The sequence below is a fragment of the Triticum dicoccoides genome, chromosome 6B (genome assembly GCF_002162155.2).
Source record: "Triticum dicoccoides isolate Atlit2015 ecotype Zavitan chromosome 6B, WEW_v2.0, whole genome shotgun sequence".
Classification (NCBI taxonomy): Eukaryota; Viridiplantae; Streptophyta; class Magnoliopsida; order Poales; family Poaceae; genus Triticum; species Triticum dicoccoides.
The window spans coordinates 438089893-438113054 of NC_041391.1; the positions used below are offsets into that span (position 1 = coordinate 438089893).

A 23162-nucleotide genomic window follows, 5' to 3' on the forward strand; every position below is an offset into this window, starting at 1 on the left:
ATTGCTCTTGAGGTACAAAAATGACAAAATGGACATCAATGTGATAATGGGCCTAATCTAAGGCCCAATTTATGTTGTGTACTATTTACTGTCGAATTTGTCGTTTATGTTTCTCAAGCTATGTTTCGAATTTTGATTTTATATTTTTTGAAAACATACTTCGATGTTGTCTCAATGTGCTGAATTTTGTTTCAGAATCTTTCGAACATTTAAAAATGTGATACCAAGTTTTGGAGCACCGGGAGCACCCTAGGTGGGAGTACCAGATATTTCCCCACTCCAGCAGGGAGATATAGAGAATAAAAAAGATAAACATATGTGGTAATGGGCCGCGCCAGTAGCCCGCCCATGTAGAGAAGGTTCAGCGGCCCAAGCCCAACAAGGCCCGTGCCGGTCCGGCTCTCCAACCCGTCGCTGACGCCGCCGGCCGCGGCAGCCGTCAGGCAGGCAACCCAACTCGCCGGGTCTCTGGATTCTCTCGAGGGCACCTGGCTGGCGGCTCCAACTACCGGAGCTCCCTCGCCGTCCGTTAGGCTCTCCCCGCATTACCACCCACCACCACCATCTCCCTCCCTGCTTTGTGTTCTCTCCTCTTACCATCTCCACAATCGTCCCGACCAAGCGGACAGCGCTGGCGATGGACTTCTCCGTCGAGGATGGCAAAAGGCTATGGTCGCTTGTTCGGAAGCAGGAGGTCTTGGTTGACAAGAAACGAAGGTGGTTGGAGTCGATGACTCCCACTCCCAAATCGGATGGCTGCAACACACGACTGAAGCGACCAAAGTTCTTGACTGATGCGTAGGTTTGCGGCACTTTCTTATTTCTTCTGACAGGAGTAGTATAATTCGGTTTTCTCTTTTGTTTCTGGATGTTGCTCATAGCGACAACGGTTGTTGTAATTTATCATACTGCCATGATGTTCGTAGCCAGCCGCGGCGGCAGGATTCCTAAACGCCCCAGGCCACCTTACACTGTAGCTGCAGTGTCACACTGTATAGCTACACTGGTGTTATAGGCAACGAAGGAACCAGCCTCCACGCCCCAGGCAGCCGCCCGGGCTGCCTGGGGCCTGTCTCCGCCACTAATCGTAGCAATCTAAATGGAAATTCTATTTGCTGTCGCTATGGTTTAGGGAAAGTGATTTATCTCTATGATCTTTTTTTTTGGATGCTTAAACATATGTACTCCCTCCGTCCGAAAATACTTGTCATCAAAATGGACAAAAAGGGATGCATCTAGAACTAAAATACATCTAGATACATCCCCTTTTATTCATTTTGATGACAAGTATTTCCGGACGGAGGGAGTAGCAATTAATGTCGTTTCCGCCTCCGGGTGGTTTAGCTTTCTCCCTGCTTAATATATTTACATGTAGCTGTCCTGCATGTTCTTGAAAAATACTCCCTCGGTCCCATAATCATATTGGTTGTAATAAGATCTTGGATTTTTCTATTGTAATAACGTCTTAGATTATGGGACGGAGGGAGTAATAATTATTGTCGGTTTTCAGATGATATAGACCCTAGTCTTTTGAAAGAAAGAAAGAAAAAAAATCCCCAGATGGCAAGATGCCTCCATTTCTTTGGCCAACAGTTGCAACCGGTTGTATGTAGTAACAAGAAAGTCTAATTGCTAGCCTTCTGTGGTTATATACAGGTTCTTGGCTGAATCAGATATACGGAGTGACGAAGTAAGCTCTTGCTGTTGTAAGAATAACTACAGGTTACCTTATATAGCTTGTATCTATTTCCGTTTGGGCTAACATGTACTCATGTTAATGTAAAAGAAAAACATGTAATGGATATACATTTTGTACAGCTACAAGTTACTAGACAACATTTCTATGTAAGTGATCAAACGAGACACTTGGCTTCGTATAAATGTTACTACTTACCTCTGTTCCTAAATATAAGACGTATTTAGGAACAGAGGTAGCATCAAACAACTCAGATGTATATTCAGTAATTTGATTTTTATAACGTGGAATAATTAGAAGTATGGTAAATAATGCCCTATTGGATGCTGTCTAGCTGGGATCTTCTGTATATGGCATATCATGTGAACTTTACCATACTATCCTTGATTTATCGGCATGGTTACATTCTAGTCACATTGACAAAATTTCCTAGCGTTGTAATTTTATTTACTTGCTATGATATTACAACAAAATACAAAACATGTTTGACACGTGGTTTCTGACAAGCCACCTCAATAGCAACTTCGGCTGCATTAGTTCCATTGTTCAGTTCATGCTTCCCTAAATATGCTATTTTTTTAGAGAAATATATACGTATGACTTAAAGAACCTTTCTTTCAGGTGTCTTGCGAAAAAGTGACAGTGTCTGCAGCGCGGTGGCCACAACCATCACTTGGTTCAGGATGGTCTCAGGCTTCTTAACTTACCAAGAGGGGAAGATGGCTCATTGAGTCCAGAAAGTCTGAACATTATGCATAGCACAATCAATAAGTTAAGCAATGGAGCACTTCAATCAGTGGCTAAAATCATCAGCCGCACCAAGTGTAGTTTTAATAAGACTAGACCACTGTTAAGAGAAATTGTAACATACCATCTTCCGTGTTACTTAGCCAAGCTGGATCATGAAGATGTCATCATGTTTGAGTTGTCTGAAATTTTGAGAAATCCTGGCAGCTACCAATCTGATTCGTTGAGCCTTGTCACACCTGTGTCACCACTGCTTCTGTCATCTATCAACCAAGCTTTGGATAGACTTGATGGGATTCCTGACCAAGCTCTTGTTGCAGTGAACAGGAAACTCATAGGAAAAACATGTATGCCGAAATTCTGGCATGCGCCTCGGTCTTCCAGTAGAGGGCATCTTATTGAAATAGTGAGGAAAAGATGCAAAATGATTATAGCGCGTATTGAGGAAGGTTACATGCCAAAGAGATTAGCAAAGGCCATGTCAGTGGTGAACCTATACTGGAAGCAGAAGTTGAGATCCATGGATATTTCTCAGTTAGAGTACTTCCCCTTTTCAAAAGAAACAGCGTCTTTGCAAAATGATGTCCTGAATGCTCTTTGGTTGCTTCCAAAACTCCAGCATGATGACCTAAAATTGCTGCGTCCCATATTGGACCCAGATCCTAAATTTCGAAAGATGCAATTTAGAGTAGCTTTGAGGAAGTACTTGTTAGAATGCTTGTTTGAATCTGATGAAGGTGATTTGCCAGATGAGGCCCATCAAGCCATAGCCTTTATAAATCGGATTTCTCAATGTAAAAGTGCCTGTCTGACAGAACGAAGGAAGAATGCTGAAGTAGATTCTGTATTGAATGTAAGCAGTCAACTCAGAGCTTTCGTATATTATGATATCGATGACTGTTCAGACGAGGACGAGTTGATGAGCTTAGGGAGTGTCAACTGCAGCGGGAATAATGATTTCATACTCCCCGAGACCAACTATTTCCACTATAACTTTGAGCAGCATATGGATGAGCCTTGTTCTTCGAATAGTGCACCCAAAGTTGTTGATATGGACGAGTGTTGTTCGGCTGAATCTACCAGAGCTGCACATCATGTTCAAGAAGCTGAACATTTAGATTCCAAATTAGAGGAGGTTTTCAGGAAACCATGTGAAGGAACTGAAAACTCTGGAGCCACTCCACATTACAGAGACAACCTTGCTTTGGAGGAGGCTGTTGATACCAATCATTTGAAGACGCCAGTGCACTCTAAGGATCTCTCCGAGATATGTGATGAAACTTCAACAGCAGCCCACATGCTCATTGGACAAATTTTGGATAAATGGCTACTTGTAGGGAACGGCGAAGTGGAAGTGCTCACCAGACATTATCTTGGAGGGGGCTTGGTTTCTGAAGGTCCACAACGTACGTTGCGGGGTATCGTTGTAGCTTCTCTGTTGTCCTACTCCTCTCAGGTATATGTTGCATGTGTGAAGTCGAGAGTAAGCTGATTGGCTTCTTGTTCCTTTGCTAGACACTAGAGAATTGCTCGACAATTTCGAGGGTGGTGGCGCGTCGGATGCCAGCGGCGTCGTGGGTACGTCCAGCTAGCCGGAAGGTGGCGAGGTCGGCACGGGAGCGTGTCTGCGGGTGGAGGCGCTCAATCCAGACGCTCCGCCCCAAGATGTGCTCGGCCGTGGCCAAGTGCCAGGCCTGGGCAGGGATGCCGCGGAGCTCAAGCTCAACGCGGTATTCGAACCCACCGCAGCCGGCATGAGCTAGCTTGCACCACGGGCGGAGCGACAGGGCAAAACGCGGGCAGCTGATGAAGTGGTCACCGCGCATGCGGTCCATGGAAGCTCTGGAGCCGAATATGATGAGGAAATCCTCAGGACGGTGCGTGTGGACAGTGAAGTCGCCTTCCTGGAACTCGAATGTGCTGCAGAGCAGCTCGGAGACGTCGCCGGAGGACACCCGGGGCCTGTTGCCCGTGATAGTGGCCACCATCGCACGGGAGAGCACCCCCTCCGCCTCTTCCATCTCGACGGAGCGCGCAATGATGACCCGCGCCGGCTCGGCAACGGTCACTTGCGGCGCCGGAGCAGGGGGTGGAGGTGGTGGCGTAGGGCGGGGAGGGCTGAGGGCGGCCGGAGGAGTGCGGCCAAGACGTCGATGGTAGTCAGCGCAGCCGCGGGAGTCGTGTCCGGAGGTGAGGCAGCACCTGCATCGGATGTCGTTGGTGCAGTCACGAACCCGATGACGGTGGTCGAGGCAGCGGAAGCAGAGTCCGGCCACCTCCTCCGGCGATGGGCTGCGTTGCCGCTGCGTGGTGGGGCTTGGCATCTGGGCGCGGCGCGGACGGCGGTGATTCCTGCGGCGCGGCTGCCGGAACCCGTCGTCGTCGACCACGGCCTCGCCCGAAACACGATGCACCTCCGAGCGGGGGCCGAGGCGGGCCGAGGCAGGCAACCGGGCGCCCGCCGGCGCGGTGGCAGGGGCAGGTAGCGCCGGGGCAGCGGCCCGAGGCGCCGGAGGCGTGCGGACGACGTCGCTGTAGGAGCGTGCGGAGGATTCCCCCTCCGAGTCGAACCAGCGCCCGTCCCCGGAGGAGACACGCTCGCCGGAGAGGGAGCGGGCGTCGGAGGCGGCCATGGGGAGGGAATGAGGTGGGGAGGGCCACCGGCGGGGAGTCGACGGCAGCGAGGCTGGTGGTGGGCGGGCTCAGGCTAGGCTAGAGGCGAGAGGGCGGAGCGGAAGCGGAGCCATCCGTCCTCTGCCCCGACTGTCCGCACCCTCACGCACCCCATCTCCATCGCCGTCGTGCGCTCCGAGGTTGACCGCGCTCAAGCTCGCGACGCCCCCGGAGCGGCTCAAGGCGGAGACGGCAATGACGGTGCTCCCCCTGGGCATGCTCCCGGTCCTGGCCCTCGCCCTGACCCTGGACGCCAGCGACGCCGTGGCCGCAAGCGCCGCCGCTTCGACACGCAGCCCTCTGGACGCGCCGACGGCATGGCGGTCGACTCCAATGGCTGGCGCGCTGACTGCCGCTCCGCGCGGGCCGACGGCGTCTCCACCTCCTCCTGGGAGGATGCGCCACCGCCCGTACGTGCGCCGGAAAAGGAGATGCTACCTTGGCCTTGCATGCGTGGGGCTCGTCGACCTCGTCATCGTGCCAGAAAAGGAAAAGCGGGAAGGAAAGAAAGGCTGCGTTTGGAGAGCGGGCCTGCCGACAAAGCTGATGCTGCCGCAGACGTGGAGGGAGGCCCTACTGACCGTGCCGCTGCAACTGCAGACGTGGACCCGGCTGGGCCCCCTCCCCCGTTGGTCCCACGCGCTGCCGGCCTACCATTGGTGGAGAACACCCTAGACTCATCCCGTGGCTTGGACTCCGCGTCGCCTGGCGCGCGTGAGACCGCTACTGTTGGGTGCAGCTCTGACTTGGCCTGCCACAGCCCCCCTCGGGATCCAGATGCTTTTGCCTCTGTCAGTGAAGTGCCAGACTCTCAGCCGCCGGCCCCCACCTCCTCTCCCATAGACAAAGTCGATATCTTGTCGGGACAAAGCGGCGATACCCAAACGTCAGCGCCTGCCGCTGGTTTGGAGGCTTCTGCTGCCCGGTCCCCCGCGACCGCGGCGACCACAGCTGGCGCGGGCGCGCATGATTCGAACCCGGCGCCAACACACCATGATGCCCCCGCCAACAGCCACCGTCTGGTTGTCAATTATGGGCCAAGGCCGCTGCCCCCACAGCCCTTCACTCTGCTACAGCGGCCCATGACGCCCACGCCCACCCCGGCGTGCGCTGGGCCATCGCAGCAGCTCGTGCCGCCCATGGCTGGGCCAAACAGGGATGCGCAAGAGACGACGCCCAACCATGCCTCCCTGCGTGCTTCTGCTGGCCGGTTCGCATCTCCACCTGTTGCCCTACGCCGCTCCACGGCTCGGGTCGCTGACAGGACATGGACGCTTGGCGACTTCTTGGCTGCTGCAACAAAGCATATCGGAGCCGCCCTGCCTGCGCCTGGTAAAAGGCCGCGGCGGCCTTCGAACTTCACCCCTCGTCGGGGACGATCAGCCTCCGCAGCACGCTCGCCCACGACAGTGCCGCCAACTGCTGAACGCCGGGCACAAGTTAATATCCTCCGCACCCTCGGGATCGTGGGCACAGACCAGCGGATCACCGCAGCAGAGATGAAGACTTACGACGGCATCTTCGCCGCGCCCATCCCGCTCGCCATCCTCTCGGCCTTTGCCGCGCTTGTCGACCGCGAGCTCCCTGCCGACGTGGCCCCTCCGCCGATCGTCTCCACGCGCAGCGTCGATGCTTGCGAGACTTAGACCTTGTTGAGTGGCACTCTCTTACCGTCGATCTTGTTGCATATGGATCACGGCCTTAAGATTGTCGTTTGGAATGTTCGTGGCCTCAACGCCCGCGCACGGAGATTTGCTGTTCGGTCACTGCTGGCCTCTACCGATGCGACCATTGTTTGTCTCCAGGAGACAAAAATGGCCATGATTTGCTCCTCAGTGATCCTGGACACTCTTGGTTCAGAGTTCGATGGCTACGTGTACCTGCCAGCGATTGGCACGAGAGGCGGCATCCTCCTCGCCTGGAGGAGCAGGGCCGTGAGCATCACGGACCCAGAGTTCTCCACGAACGCGATCACCGCCAAGGTTTCCGCTGGCTCTGCTGCCCCTTGGTGGTTGACGGTGGTTTACGGACCGCAGGAAGACACGGATAAAATCGCATTCCTCCATGAGCTGCGTGACATCCAGAGTGCGTGCCAGGGACCCTAGATGCTATGCGGGGATTTCAATCTAATCTACCGCGACGAAGACAAGAACAATGGCAACCTTCATAGGCGTATGATGGGCAGATTTCGGAGGCTGATCAATGATCTTGCGTTGAAAGAGGTCTATCTCAATGGCCGCCGGTATACCTGGTCGAACGAGCAGTCCCCCCCAACACTTGTGCATCTAGACAGAGTGCTCTGCACTTATGACTGGGAGGAAGCCCATGCTGCTTGCAACCTTCGCTGCCTCGCTTCTGTGATCTCAGACCATAGCCCGCTGTTTCTGGACTGTGCCCCGGTGCCGGCTGCCCTTCGGCGTTTTCATTTCGAGGACTTGTGGTTGCGCATGGACGGCTTCCACGCGACGGTGGACACGGCTTGGAGGTCTGTGCATGAAGTTGACCCCTTTCGCCGGCTGATGCTTCGCTTGCAGGCTACAGCACGCAAGTTGACAAGCTGGAGCTCACGATCGATTGGCAACATTAAACATAAGATGGCAATCTCGCGTGAACTCATTTCGCGCTTTGACAAAGCTTGGGAAGATCGGCAGTTGACGCCACATGAGGACTGGCTACGCAAACAGCTCAAGATCGGCTATCTTGGCCTCGCGTCCATGGAGCGCACATTCGCCCGGCAGCGCGCACGGATAGCCACTCTGAAAGATGGTGATGCCAGTACAGCCTTCTTCCACCGGCAATGTTCCTTCAGGCGGCAGAAGAATAGGATTTTCAGCCTGACCGTGAATGGCCAGGTGGTCACCGATCATGAGCACATGGCTGAAGCGGCATTCACACATTATGATGCACTGCTGGGCACCGCAGTTGACCGTGAATGCACGCTGGACCTATCGGAGCTGATCACGCCATCTGACCTGGCAGACCTTGATGCCCCCTTTAGCGCTGCAGAGATCTGGGAGGCGATCAAGCGGCTTCCGGCGCGCAAGGCACCCGGACCGGACGGGTTCACTGCCGAGTTCGTGCGAGCCTGCTGGACCACGGTACGCCAAGACTTTGTGGATGTCTTCCAGCAGCTCTATGAGATGAGGGGCCGCGGCTTCAGCAAACTCAACCAAGCGCTGATCACCATGCTGCCGAAGCGCGCCGACGCGACCACACTGAATGACTACCGGCCTATAAGTCTTATTCACCTAGTGGCAAAGATCTTCGCCAAAGTGTTGTCCCTACGACTCGCCCCGAAGCTGGACAGCCTTGTGAGTCGGAGCCAAAATGCGTTCATCGCCGGCAGGAGCCTCCACGACAACTTCATTCTAGTCAAGCAATCGGCCCGGCTTCTCCACCAGTTGGGTGCCCCGCGAGTCTTGCTCAAGCTTGACCTTGCGCGGGCCTTCGACTCCCTAGCCTGGCCCTTCCTCATGGAAACCCTGCGCCAATATGGCTTCGGAAATAGATTTATGGAGTGGATCGCCATCCTCCTATCTTCGGCAAGCACACGCATACTGATGAACGGTGAGCCAGGGCCTCCTATCTGGCACCGCAAGGGGCTCCGGCAGGGTGACCCTGTGTCACCACAGCTATTTGTGCTCGCCGTTGACATCTTGGGCAGGCTCATCAAGCGCGCTATTGACATGGGAGTCATGGCACGGCTACACCCGAGGCGCTCCATTCCCACTATGTCGCTGTACGCGGACGATGTGGTGCTATTCTGCCACTGCTTGCCCAGCGACATCATTGCCGTGCGGGAGGTCCTGACGCTCTTCGGCCGCGCTTCCGGCCTAAGGGTGAACTATGCCAAGAGCTCTGCCTCGCTGCTGCACTGTGACACGGACGAGGCGACAGCAGCACTTGCGCACCTAGGCTGCCCCATCGTCAACTTGCCGATCACCTACCTCGGGATCCCCCTCACGGTAGGCCGACCAACTGCTGCCCAACTGCAGCCCCTAGTTGATGGGATTGCCGGCCGGCTCCCCTCTTGGAAGGCCAACCTGATGAACAAGCCTGGGAGGCTTGCGCTGGTGAAGTCTGTGCTGAGCGCCATCCCCGTGCATCAACTACTCGCCTATGCGCCGCCTAAGAAGACGCTTCGTCAAATTGAGAAGATTGAGCGCGGCTTCTTGTGGGCCGGCCGCGCTGCCGCCAATGGAGGCCACTGCCATGTCAACTGGCGCCGCGTTTGCCGCCCCATATCGTACGGAGGCCTGGGTGTCCAGGACCTGGAGCGCGCTGGCCTTGCTCTACGGCTACGATGGCTATGGTTCTCGCGCACTGACCATGAGCGCGCCTGGAATGGCCTGGACCTACAATTCTCTGCCGAGGAACGAGTGCTCTTTTTCGCGTCCACCACGATGACCCTCGGAAACGGAACAACGGCATATTTCTGGGAAGACCGCTGGATAAATGGGCAATCCATTTGCGAGGTCGCCCCGTCACTTTACAAGCGCATACCCAAGCACCGGCGCAAAATCCGGACCGTCGCTGAAGGACTGCAAGGCCATAGCTGGGCCAGGGACATTCATGGGACCTTGGGCATACACGAGATTGGCCAGTACCTTCAAGTCTGGCTGGCGATCGAGCATATCACGCTCTCGGACACCCCTGATCAGCTAGTTTGGAGATGGACAGCCTCCGGTATATACTCTGCTAGCTCATGCTATCTTGCCACCTTCCAGGGATCCATGACTTGCTTCTCGTGGAAGCTCATATGGAAGAACTGGGCGCCGCCAAGAGTGAAGTTTTTTCACTGGTTGGCCAGCCAAGACCGGTGCTGGACGGCCGACCGCTTGGCTCGACGCGGTCTCCAGCATCAGCCAAGATGCCCACTCTGTGACCAGGCTCCCGAGACGATGCGCCACCTCCTCTTGGAGTGCCCCTTCGCCAGGCAGACTTGGCACGAAATCCTGTCCTGGCTACGGATGACCACTGCAGGGCCAAGCCACGAAGATTCATTGATGGACTGGTGGCTGCAGGCAAGGCAAAACACGCCAACACTGATGCGTAAGGGCCTAGCCTCCATTGCTCTGTTGACACCATGGATGATCTGGAAACAGCGCAACGAATGCATCTTTGAGGGCGCCCAGCCCCTGGTTCAGGTCCTGGTCTCGAAGATCAAAGAGGAAGCCAAGCAGTGGGCAAGAGCGGGCGCCCACGGCCTACGCGTCATTCTGCCGCCCACCTGGGACGTGCACTAGTATCGCTGACCAAGGCTGTAAGCTGTAACTTGTAACTAACCTCCTAGGAGGATTGTATCAAAACTCCACCTTTTCAATGCAATGAAATGCAAAAGCCCTTTGCATTTTCTCGAAAAAAAAGACACTAGAGAATTGCTGAATGTAACAGATAATAAAAACCTGAAGGGTGACATTCTAGTGCATGCCGTGGAACGCATCTCGCCCAATTTGCCGAGAAGGTTGTGTACTTTCCTGCCTCTCCCGTCCTTGCATGTACAGTATGATTCTCTTTGGGTCGCACATAATAATATATTTAATTCCTTGCATTTTGCAGTTGCATTGACCGAGTTAAGAGGCTAATGACCTAGCAGGTGCATTGCGACAACGATCTGCAGGTGCATTACAGATAGGGACTTGGTGACTTGTTTCTGCATTTTTTTTCTACCGGGAATCCTGCCTACGCTAATCTGCGAGTTTGTGACTAGTTCGTCTCCAAATACTTGTATCTCGTGATATATTGGCCATTGATTTTTTTTTCTTTCTGAAATGTGCTGATTTAAATAGAAACTATTAATACATTGTGAAACCGTATCTCATGAGATCTATCAGTATCAGTTTGGTGTTATCAGTATTCTTTCTACATTGATATGTTTGACGGGCCTAAATTTAGAAGACACGTATTTTCCATGGTTGCATGTCAGCCCAGTACATATTGTTAAGATATACATTTTGGTACGGAGGGAGTAGTAAATAAGTGCAGGCCATCGGACAGGCAGCGTTGTTGTTCTTTTCAGTGCTCTCCGCTGTGTCCGCGAGTAGATTTGTGTGCATAAAGAAGTGCATTAACCTATGGCATGTGTTAATCACATAGGATCATCATAACAACCTTCCTTTTGGCAGGAGAGGGGCTATTTTAGTTGCAACCTGAGGGACAACAAGCAGGAGGAATTGGCCAACTGGAGTGCTAGATTCAGGGCAAGTTTGCCGAAGCACTTTCATTAGTTCCATCGATAATACTAGGACTGGAGAACTGAAAGCCCTTGTAGATGCAAGTTGTGTGCTATTAAACCAAAAAATTTAAGTGCACAACATAATACTGTTAAAAGTTTGCATGGTCAATTTTCACACGATTTCTAACTTCTTAAATCGGAATTTTTTGCAGGAACAAGATTGACAGCGGCCTCTTGGATTGCACTCTTAATAAAGCTTCGAGCTCAAGGCCTTCGATATTTGTGAAGTTTTCCAGGAAGAAGATTGCCTGTAGCATCTTGGAGTGCACTAATATTAATAAATAAACCCTTCAATATTTGTGTTGCCCAAAGGCTACAAGTTCTGTAATTTACCCAAATACTTTGCATTTTCTCTACCTAAATATGAGTGTAATGTTTCAGATCATATATTCCCAGTATTATTAAGACATCATGTATGTGAAGTTATTTGTGCCGTTTCAATACCACCTTTTGTGAATCTTTGAACTTGCCCTTCCTTCTGTGATGCACTCGTAAGTATTTGGCAGATTTGAACATGCGCTCATCTAAAAACTCACTCGTTTCATTTATGTTTTCACTATAACGATTCAGGGACCTTGATTCTGATTTGCCAAATGTAATGTTACATGAGAATAAGCATGCTTCAGTAGGAAAAAAAAAGTTGATTTAAGCCATAGAACCATGTCGGCTCTGGGAGGGAAACGGGGGTCGGGGGAGGTTGGTGAAAAGAGGTTCCTATGTATTGCCTCTTTGGATTGATCCCAAGGGGAAAAGATGAACAAGTATTGATCCTTTGTCCTGCATCGTTGTTCCCAAATCTGCAGGACACGGCCCCTGCGAAGGGAGAAACCTGGAGTTGTTCTAGTTGGAGAAATATGTTGCGCCATTGGAGGACAGGAAGATGTTGTTTGTTTCAGGGTGAAGATTATAAAGCGCATGTCTAGCCTTGTCGGCGGGCGGCGGCTGAGGCATGAATCCAGTGATGCGCCTCGGCAAGGTCCACAAGGATGCCGATGGAATGCGCGCTCGTACACCTCCATAGCTGTTCTGCTGCATCATCACAAATGCCATCTATCATGCTGCTGCTAAGTCCTTGGCTAGACCTGGTTTGAAAAATCGAGGATATTACAATGGTAATCGCAGACAAACACTTTGGGGGAAGAAGGCAGTAATCCACTTCTGAGCCTAGGCTCACCTGCACCCGCCCTGACGAAAAAAATCAAAACAAAATTAGAGAAATTCAAAAAATTTCATTTTTTTGTGTGATAGACAATTTGATGCGTGAGGTTCGTTCCAATTTTCAAATCATTTGGACATCTGAATAGCTCTCGACAAAAAAGACAAACTCGGGGTCTGTAAAAATGTTTACTGTTTATGCATTGTTTTGACTCGATTTGTCTTTTTTGCTAAGAGCTGCTCAGAACTCCAAATGCTCTAAAATTTTGAGCGGACCTCACGTGATAAATTGTCTACCATGCAAAAAAAGATTGGAATTTTTTGTGTTTTTTTTCCTGGGCGGGTGCAGATGAGTCTGGGCATCAAAACGACAAGAACCTATTGAACAGAAAATCAGTACCTTGAGATACAACTGTGTTCTTTATGATGACAAGGTGGAAGAAACTTCAATGCACTTATTCTAGCACTACCCGTTTGCCCTCAGGTGCTAGGAAATATATATCATGCCCACCAAAAATAGAGGTACTTCTTGCTTTGATGCGATCGGCCTAGCCATGCAGGTCCTCGCAAGAGATATTGCCCTGGATATTGTGAATTTGTGATAATGGGATGCTGGGGTATTTGATCCATCATCAAAAATTACAAAATCTTCAGGCAGGCAGTACCCCACTTTCAAGGATGTATATACTACCTAAGGAGATGTTTCTGTGGAAGAGAAAAATCAAAGCCATCCAAAGCAGCAATCATCAAGTTCTGGACTGACCACCTCTTCTAAAGCACATCATGTTTCCAAAAAAGGGCATTGGTTGAATGTTGTTACACTACTTCCTTTTTTTTCTGTTACTAATATGTATATAAATTTTATTTAATGAAAATTTATTGTAGAACTATTGTTGTACGGTTTCAGGGTCAATTTCCCCCCTCTCAATTCAAGACAAAGAATAACTTGAGAAATCAACAGGGACGTCTTGGCAAGGGATACAATGAAGTACATAAGGTTGACAACTGGTTAAAGCCATAACAGATAAATGGTTTAACATATCACGTTCATGAGTTATGGGGTAAAGGAAGATGCACATATATGTACATATACTAATAGAAACATGTGCCTTCCTCCAGTTGCAAGCCGGCCATTCTTGTCATCCTAGGCAGGACCCTCAGAAAATCTAATGAAAGCCTGCCTGCATCTAGTGCCCATCTCAACGGTCACGACGCCTGCAGAGACACCAAAATAAGTCAGTTGCATTTCATGAGTGCTGCACTATGTCACACGCTATTGCTATAATTAAGTCATATTACACAATAAGAATAAAATGAACTACTCCCTCTGTAGTGACCTAAACGATCTTATATTTCTTTACAGAGGGAGTATATAATAATGAACTGTATATAGGAATCTGATCTACAAGTTTATATGCACCAAGTGAGCTGAAGATTTATATCTTGCAAGTAATTTCAAGTTTCATTCACACATAACCTGGTGGGGTTACAGTTGACTTGTTTTTGTCTAGTAATAATAGCAAGAGATAGCAACAGAGGAAGGAATATGCACAATTCAAACATTATGCGGTAACTAGAATAGATGTAAGCATACCCGTGTCGGTCATAGTCCCTAGAACTATCCCTTGGGGAACGTGACCTTCGGCGGCTCCTCGAATCATAGCTACGAGATCTCCCTGATTCTTTATCATGGCCATATCTACTTTCTCTGTCATGGTAGCGATCATGGCTACTTCTACGGTCATAATCCCTGTGCCTGTCACGACTGCTGCTTCGATCTCCTCTATGACGGTCCCTGCTTGATGCTCTATCACATTCTGTGCTCCTTTCCTTGGATCTAGTTGTTTGTACAAGGCAGCTTTTAGCACAATAATTAACAAAAATTGCTGCTCTGTTAGGAGACTTTAAAGCTAGGAAGCCTAAGAGTACCTTCTGTCATGTTCAGTTCGGTCCACCTTGCGCCTTTTGTTTTTCTCTTCCTGTACACACAAAAAAGCCAGAAGCAACACCAGTCTTATATAATCCCAAATAAACAAGTACAGAACAATTCAGGTACTAACAAAGGAAGACAATAAGCCAGCCATGTTAGCAAAATCTGGTACTAACATGTAACTCTGCAGGACTACGCTTCAATCAAAAGATTATTCTGAAAACTAACCTGCAGTTCAGACAACTTCTCCCGTATTAGCATATAACCCATATGGAGTTTCCCTCCGAAATGATCTGCTAAACGCCGGTCACTGTTTGGAAGAAAAAAATTTAGCCAAGAGCATAGCTATAAACAACAAGTTCTTAACAAGTTTGCAAGTTACATTAAACCCTTGACAAGACATCTATGATCCACAAGGATAAAAACATGAATAAATAAACACGCACATTCTTTAGCTGCAAAAGTAATCCTCGTAAAACTGGACCCAAAAGCCTGCTGGTGAAAAAGGAGGCACAGGCGTCTGTCAAAAGCTGAAGCACTTGAAACCCCATACACCACTATACTCATGACCCCAAGGTGGAAATTCCTGGTTAAGCCAAAGGAAATTAATTTACCTGTCATACACGCTCAAGAATGCTCCACATATGTCACACAGGCGCAACTTTTGATCAGTCTGAACAAAAGATTACAAATGCACAAAATCAATATATAAATAAATGGTGACAAACTAAATATGTTATTATTGCTATACAACTTTTCTGCCTGAAACTTCATGACAAGAGTAGTCCTACCACATAGCGAATCCAATAAGTAGGTCTCCATGCAGTTAGCAAAAGGATTGAATTTTTGTTGTGGATTGCACAAGGAAAATCTGAGTTACTTACAATTTGAACGTGAGTGGATATTTTTGCAGAGTCAGGAACAGGCTGTGGCCGCGCACCCAGCTGGTTAGAGATCAAAACAAAATACATCAGAAAGAGGAATGGTACTTTGGCAACTAAAGCAGACGAGAGCTACCGTAACATCTACTCCCTCCGCCCCATAATGTAAGACGTTTTGACACTAGACTAGTGTCAAAAAACATCTTACATTATGGGACGGAGGGAGTAGTCAGCTGCTACAATAGATTTAAATGCTAAAGATAGATATTAACCTTCTTCAGAGCTTCTGCTTCATCCAACAGTTTTTGTGCTTCATCAATCATCCCACTCTCACCTGTTCAGAACAAATGTTGTTTGTACATTATTATGCATTAATACAACACCAGATAAACAATGATTTGTGCCCTAGTAGTACGGTTAATGAAACACACCTAGTTCCTCTGCTTTTTTGAGCTTTTCATTAATCATTTCTTGTGTACGAGCATCTGGAGCAGCAGGTGCTGTTGATTGCGTAGCAGTTTGGAGAGAATTCACTAGCAAAACACGGTCCTTATTAAAGGCTTCAAGGAGCAGCTTTGCCTTCAAATGAGAATAAAATCGTTACGGAAGGCACATGGTGGAAATAAATTCAGCTATATACTTAAGTTCAGACAACTCCAGTGTGGTAAAATTTGATAGCGGCCCCAGAAGTACCTGCTCTTCAGCTCTCTGTTCCTTGAGTTTATCAACCTCTTCAGTAGCCCGAATTTTGCCCTCAGTGTTTCCATCAAAGTCTACAGGAGCAACAAGCGCAAAGAATCAAATGCTAAGTTGCAAACACATATACTTTAAGTTATATGCCACAAAAATTATAATGTGAGATTCATATTCAAAAGAAATTTTTAATGATACTATTTTTGTGGCAAGTAACTTATACTCCCTCTGTAAGCAAATATAAGAGCGTTTAGATCACTATTTTAGTGATCTAAACGCTCTTATATTTGTTTACGGAGGGAGTATTTTGCTAATTAAATCTATGGTCCAAATTTAACACAAAATACGAGAGGGACTAATAAACTCGAACAGAGGAAGTAATTTCATAGTAGAAGAATTTTCAGAGGTTTCACAAAGACAAATAACTGGAAGAATGGTATTCCAGAGGAAACTGAGCACAGAACAGTTGGGCATAAATAAAAGAATATAGTAAGTAACAAAGAAAAATATTGAACAACAATATAGTTGTGGGAGAAACAAAAAGGACTTACCAAAAGTGTCTATCTCCTTCATCTTCTCCTTAATTTGTTTGGAGAACTCGAGTACCTCTTTACTCTGGATTTGCAAGTAAACATTACCTTTCACCATTCAGTTTCCACAATGAAATAATCAAACATGGTATTAATGGGATCAGAAGAGTAATTAACATGGGGTACCTGTGTAACCTCAGTGATAGAAATTGCAATAGCTGCCTTGGCGTCTTCCTCCTCCAAACGCTTAAGGGCTCTTTGAATCTTTCTCTCGCACTCAACTATCAGTCTTTCTATAGTTTCTTCCAATTCACGATCATAGTTGTCCATACCTTTGGCTTTGGCCTCCTCGTATCTATTACTTAGTTCAGGAAGCAACAGAACAGATCCTTCGTACCCAACTGCAAACATGCTACCATAGAGATATGCATGGGAATGTAACCAAACGAAACGTGTATGTGCTTCACTGTTACTTATCAGAACAACAGCGTACAACTAAACAACTATCACTAATTCCTCAGGAATTCCTTGTTAACTAAAGACTGCAATGATGCACGAGTAAAGCGTTTAAAACAACAAAAAGATAAAGCATTCAAACCTCATTTTCTCACCATGGCATTAAAGGTGACCTAATAAGGGAAGGCACCTAGATTTGGTTGATTAGGAAAGGTTGCAGCACTAACATGATTAGAACATTATCAAATATCATGGTTGGATTCAGAGGGGAAGCCCGCTATATCACAAACCTAATGCTTCACAGTTCATTGTTGTCTTTTGCCTCTGAACTTGCACCATAACAATACTATAATTTATATTCGAATTGTCGATCAACAGGAGGCGCAATCTCAAATCTCATACAACGAAACAACGCACGCCCTGCTTTTGCAAACCTAAAGCTTAACACACATTGTTCTTAGCAGCACATCAACATTTGAATAAATTTCATTCAAAGGTTCATTTTAATCAATATGTAGGTCATAATCTTGACAAGCAAGATGTAGCTAAGTTGTGTCGTTCAAACTGCATGATCCATGACTCCATAAAATCATCCAAGCCCAGTATAAATAAAAAGGGCAGGTAGTCCGGACAATCAAAAGTCCCTCCAACCTATTCTACCCTCACCTCACACGAGCACTCAAAACTTCTTCGATTCAAACCGCACTATGAGAAGGGGAAATAAACTGAACCAATGTGGTCATCTCCACAAATCCGTCCATATTGCCCCAAAATTACACGCAGAAAATCGAGATGGAACTCGAGTGGTAGGATACTCCTTGCGGAGCTGCAAGGAATGCAGCTTAGGGCACGGACCCATGTCCATCTTCTGCAAAACACCAACAAAACAAAAACATATCAGCGAGCCGGACCGAGCCTACCCCCCCGATCGAAATTACAGCAGCAGTGTGCCAGCAGAAGAGGAAACGCACGGTGAGCTGGAAGAGGTCGTGGGGGCATAGGCCGGCGAGGAAGAGGCGGCAGACGTCGCGGTCGTAGTACTTGCGGCTGACCTCCCGGACGTCGCCATTGCGGTTGGCGCCCATGAGCTGGTCGAGCTGCTTCCGGATGGCGTCCATGGCGCCGCGCGGTGGGACCCTCCCTTAGCTAGGGTTTTTGGTTCCTGGAGAAGGGGGAGGAGGCTGTTTCGGTGGCGTGATGGCGAGGAGGAGGACAAGGAAGCTGGAACCTGGGGTTCTGGAAGGTCCTGGATGCCGCCGGAAAAAGGACCAACGGTGGGCACCATCCGGTTGACAGATTGTCCACATGGTCCAAATAGGCGCGGCCCGCGGCCCGCGGCCCTGCACCATAGCCCAACGGGAATGGGGTGGTCGTACCCAACGGAGCGTCGTCACGGGCTCACGGGACAGAGCCCCGAGTCCCCAATTGCTTCCGGTTCCTGCTCCCCGGCGCTGCCGCCGCCGGCTCTCCGCTCACTCACTCAGGTGGTCTTAGCGCTCCATCGAATCGCTGCAATCTTCCTGCCGGTCGTTTCCCTATCGCCATCGACGGCCAGCCCTCCCTGTCCGGCGGCTCGTGGACTTTTGCCTCTGATTTCCGGTGGATCATCCTCGTCGGCGCCTCCACACGAGGTTAGTTCGTTGTCACGGAGGCTTCTGTGGGCGTTGATGGCGACTAACCCGTCGGCTAATGTAGTGTTAAGACCGTCGAATGCCACATTATTTCATCTACTTTGCAGGATATTAACTCAGTTGCTGATTGAGTGATGATCATTGACTCTAACAGTTTGTCCATTCGGTTTGGTTGTGCCGTAGTACTGTAGTTGGAATTTCGTTAAAAAAAAAGGATTCACACCTATACTCAAATCTCAGCATAAAATAAAACGGTGTGGGAGTTAGATGAGACTTCAGTTAACTCTCATTTAGATGAGACCTAGCCACTCCCAAGAAAAACATTCTGTTGTTGCAATATAGTTAGCTGGAAATAAGCTAATCGATGTTAAATCGTTCAAATACAAAAATGACTTCATAGGTTCTGTGCTGCACTCCTTCAAAGATAATCTGAATCCGCCATAGTGGATCGTGTTGATTTTAGGATCTTAGATTGCATTAGGGTCAACTTTTTTGTGAAATTCAAAGCTACAGAATACACCTAATAGATCACTTCACAATATGAGAGCCTAACTCTTTGTTCATTCATCTCACCTTTTTCTTTCTTTCAGGATGCCGTTGTACTGATTCAGAGTTCCAATGGACAACCTTGAGAACACGTCAGAGGACAAAGGCTTAAATTTTCAGTGCAATCTATCTGACATAGAGGTCGTACATAGCATGACACAGCTCTTACTTCATGCATTGGCCACAGCTTCAGTGGACAGCACCACTGGTGATATGTTCAAGAGCCCAGCATCTGTAGCTATTGGCATGAAGACCGAACTATCAGGGTACATGATTCAGAGATCTGAAACACTTGTTCGCGAATCTATGGATGGAGGCGAGGATCATTCAGATAAATTAACAAAAGCATCCTCCAGGCCGACGGAGTTCCTGTCAGACTTGATCGATGAGTTTGTGACCTCAAAAAGGGGCATGCTGAGCCATGTCTCTGGGCTTTTTTCTAGCGAAAGCCGCCTCAACAAAATTAAAGACTTCATGCAGAAGTTAGAGACGGATAACTCATGGGCCCAGGATGAAAGGAAGGCGACTGCATGGGCTATTCTGGAGAACATAGACAGTAAAGGCATTTTCCATTGCCCCGAGAGGTTTGACATGCCAGATAAGCTAGCTGAGCACACAAGTCAATGCAAATTTAGGATACTGAATTGCACAAATGATGGATGTGTAGCTTCTTTCTGTGCTATTCATATCGAAAAGCATGACACTGTCTGCCCATTCAAGCTCCTACCATGCGAGCAGCTGTGTGAACAACATGTTATGCGGTCTGAGATGGACAAACATTGTGGAACAGTTTGCCCTATGAAGCTTACCAACTGCCCGTTTTTTAGAATTGGCTGTGAAACAGCCTTTCCACAGTGTAATCTTGATAACCATTGTTCGCGGTTTCTACAAACCCATTTGATGTATGTCGTCAAGGTGATTACAAGACAGGGTGATTGTGTTAATGATATGGATCAACGGCTGCAACTCCTTGAGAAGGTGAGTACTTATTAGAATGATAGAATCTGTTATTGGCCCTTCCAAGCGTTGTTTGAATGGAGGTGATCATTAGTAGTTTCAAGATATAACGCGAAGTCATTTCTCAATTCGGCTTGCTATTTTTTTCCGATCTGATATCTAAGGTGCAGTGGTAAAGCTGCTGCCTTGTGACCATGAGGTCACGGGTTCAAGTCCTGGAAACAGCCTCTTACAGAAATGTAGGGAAAGGCTGCGTACAATAGACCCAAAGTGGTCGGACCCTTCCCCAGACCCTGCGCAAGCGGGAGCTACATGCACTGGGGCTGCCCTTTTTTGCCCTGATATCTAAGGTGCAAACTCAGCTGAAGATAATTCAGCTCAATAGCTTTGAACTGGTGAAAGAGTACACATGATTTATTATAATTCAATTCTATGCCCCTGCTCAAGTACCACACTCTGGAGTAGCTTAGACGAGATTATCAAATTGGGGTATGTGACATCCCGGCTTAATAGGAATGATAAACTACTCATATCACCAAGGTGCACCTTCTTTTCCGGGAGCCCATCCGGAAGGAACCTCAAAGTTAAGTGTGCTTGGCTTGGAGCAATTTGATAATGGGTGACCGACTGGGAAGTTGATCCCAGGTGCGCACGAGTGAGGACAAAGTGCGCAATAAAGACTAGTGTTGGTCTGTGGGGCCAGTCTAGATCCCAGGCGCAACGGCCAGGAACCGGTGGGTTTTGCCGAGGCGTTAGAGGTAACTTCTACGAAATTCACTATTTCATGAGCTCCACCCAAGTTTGGTTCAGTTTCTTAGAGAGTTGGAGCACCCAACTGCTGCTAAATTCGAACTGCAACTAATTTCATTAAGACCCCAGAGAGAAAGCAAGATCACAAGTGGCCTGATTGCAGAGCCCTTGCACCATAATATCCAATGTTTTTTTTTCGAGAAAACGCAAAAGCTTTGCGTTTCTTTGCATTGAAAAGGAGGGGTTCAGTTACAATCATCCGAGGATGTGCAGGTTACAGCCGGTTAATTAGTGCACATCCCAGGTTTGGGGCAGCACAAGTCGGAGACCAGGTGCCCCTGCTGCCGCCCATGAGCGGGCCTCGTCCCTAATGCTATCTAGTAGTGTGTTGAGGGAAGGCGTCGCATTATCAAAGACGCAGCTGTTTCGGTGCTTCCAGACCATCCAAGGCACAAGCAATGCGACAGATTTCAGGGCCTTGCGCAGTGTCGGCGGCGTGTCTTCGTTGGCCTGTCTCCACCAGTCCGTAAGCGATGGTTCCTGCGAGGGGATCGGGGCCGGGATGCGAAGCCAGGCCAGTGTCTCGTGCCATGCCTGACGGGCGAGAGGGCATTCCAGCATGAGGTGTCGCATCGTTTCCTGTTGCTGGTCACAAAGGAGGCAGCGGGGGTGATGCTGGAGGCCATGGCGAGCCAGCCTCTCAGCCGTCCAGCATCGGTCCTGGTTGGCCAACCAGTGGAAGAACTTGACTCGCGGTGGCGCCCAGCATTTCCAAATCAGCTTCCATGAGTGGCAGGCCGTTGCTCCATGGAAGGTCGCCGTGTAGCAGGACTGCGCAGAGTAGTTGCCGCTCGCTGTCCAGCGCCAAATCAACTTGTCCGGTATGGTGGAAAGCTCGGTGCGCTGCATGATCTGCCAAAGTTGCAGATACTGGCCAATCTCGTGGAGACCTAGGTTTCCTTGTATGTCGCGTGCCCAGGAGTTGCCATTGAGCCCATCCGCCACAGTTCTCGTCGTTCGTCGTCGCTTGGGTATGCAGCCGTATAAGTTGGGCATGAGCTCGCGCACGGATCGGCCGCCAATCCATCGGTCCTCCCAGAGCAGGGCGGACAGCCCATTCCCAAGGATCGTGAACGTGGATGCCCAGAACAGGGCACGTTCCATGGGCGAAAATTGGAGGTCGAGCCCTTGCCAAGCTCGCTCCGGGTCCGTTCTGGAAAACCATAGCCAGCGTAGTCTCAGGGCGAGGCCGGCCCGCTCAAGGTCTCGCACGCCAAGGCCCCCGAGCTCGATGGGGCGGCACACTCTGCTCCAGTTTATACTTGCATTCGCGCCCCCAACTGCTTGCATTCGCGCCCCCCTCGGTTTTGTCTTAAAGTGACCAACTAGTTTATACTTGTATATTATATAATACATTCACTGTCTAAAATAAACGCACTATCCAAAATAAACCTGCTATACTTTTCTGTTTCACTGTTATCTACTACTACATTACATAGAGGGTAATATTTTCTGCACCAAGTTGTAATTGTTGAATCCTACTTATAGTTCTGATTATTATTTGATTCTGAATAGAAGTGGTGGTTAATTTTGAATGGGAAATGTGTATCGTTCATAAACCATTCCAGAAAATAAACCTGGATTAATTCTTTTGTCAACCTTATTACAGGTGCAATCATTGAACGAACTCGCTGGGGCTTTAGATGTCAAGGCCCTCACTCTGATTACAAAGGAACAAGAATCAAAGATAAATAAACTCGAACGGGATCTCAAAGCCCAAGAAACAAGGATGAAGAAACTCGAGAACGATCTTAGGTCACGGAAATAATGATTGCTGTCATGTGCTCATCATTGCAGCCTTACTGGAAACCAGGTGGCATATATTGTAGTATATGTAAATAATCGGTAGCATTACCATAAGGTTTACCATCCTGTTGTCCGTTGTCCATGTACAAATATAGGTTGTAGAAAAGTCAGCTTGTTTTCAGATCAGTTGATAATTTGATGTAAGTCACTTCTATAATAGAGCAAGTACATGGATTTTACAGGGATGTGGTGGATTAGGATCATCTGCCATTTCCTTTTTGTTGGTTTCTACCCAGGTTTGGGCTATTCACAGTAATATGCTACTTTGCAGGAGTATCTTTTTACCTTCTCAACAGTCAACACTTAGTCGGAAGCATTTTGTGTGCGGTGGACCATTGTAGGTCGTTTTAACAGCAAATTTTCATGGAGGACATGTTGCAATAGTATCATCATTGGCTTGGCTCTTCGACGAGGCT

The 23162-nt window shown here is 48.6% G+C and overlaps 3 protein-coding genes across 8 annotated transcripts; 2 read left to right on the top strand and 1 right to left on the bottom strand.

The window, feature by feature from the left end:
* The first annotated feature begins 467 nt into the window (after positions 1-467).
* LOC119323414 lies at positions 468-4232 on the top strand. 2 transcript variants are annotated; one of them, XM_037597069.1, is made up of 3 exons: positions 468-798; positions 1657-1690; positions 2318-4232. In XM_037597069.1, exon 3 carries the CDS (start codon positions 2448-2450, stop codon positions 3933-3935), a length of 1488 nt encoding a protein of 495 aa, XP_037452966.1. In that variant the 5' UTR covers positions 468-798; positions 1657-1690; positions 2318-2447; the 3' UTR covers positions 3936-4232. The 2 variants fall into 2 exon arrangements, with proteins under 2 accessions (XP_037452966.1, XP_037452967.1); XM_037597070.1 differs by having other exon boundaries at positions 1657-1722; positions 2318-3010.
* Positions 4233-13452: 9220 nt separating this feature from the next.
* On the bottom strand, positions 13453-18280 carry LOC119323884 (putative RNA-binding protein Luc7-like 2). 4 transcript variants are annotated; one of them, XM_037597600.1, is made up of 13 exons: positions 17968-18278; positions 17812-17864; positions 16727-16895; positions 16562-16625; positions 16011-16090; positions 15749-15896; positions 15590-15651; positions 15321-15380; positions 15051-15109; positions 14665-14746; positions 14436-14485; positions 14101-14343; positions 13453-13721 (listed from the first exon to the last, which is right to left on the bottom strand). In XM_037597600.1, the coding sequence occupies exons 1-13, from the start codon at positions 18112-18114 to the stop codon at positions 13706-13708; spliced, it is 1233 nt and encodes a 410-aa protein (XP_037453497.1). In that variant the 5' UTR covers positions 18115-18278; the 3' UTR covers positions 13453-13705. The 4 variants fall into 4 exon arrangements, 2 of the variants coding, with proteins under 2 accessions (XP_037453497.1, XP_037453498.1); XR_005156580.1 differs by lacking the exons at positions 13453-13721; positions 14101-14343 and adding an exon at positions 14883-14931 and having other exon boundaries at positions 17968-18280; XR_005156581.1 differs by lacking the exons at positions 13453-13721; positions 14101-14343 and adding an exon at positions 14883-14928 and having other exon boundaries at positions 17968-18279.
* A 113-nt stretch (positions 18281-18393) lies between these two features.
* Positions 18394-23133, top strand: LOC119324366 (TNF receptor-associated factor family protein DDB_G0290931-like). 2 transcript variants are annotated; one of them, XM_037598154.1, is made up of 4 exons: positions 18394-18627; positions 19218-20151; positions 22550-22753; positions 23018-23133. In XM_037598154.1, the coding sequence occupies exons 2-3, from the start codon at positions 19246-19248 to the stop codon at positions 22706-22708; spliced, it is 1065 nt and encodes a 354-aa protein (XP_037454051.1). In that variant the 5' UTR covers positions 18394-18627; positions 19218-19245; the 3' UTR covers positions 22709-22753; positions 23018-23133. The 2 variants fall into 2 exon arrangements, with proteins under 2 accessions (XP_037454051.1, XP_037454050.1); XM_037598153.1 differs by lacking the exon at positions 23018-23133 and having other exon boundaries at positions 22550-22931.
* Positions 23134-23162: the final 29 nt, after the last annotated feature.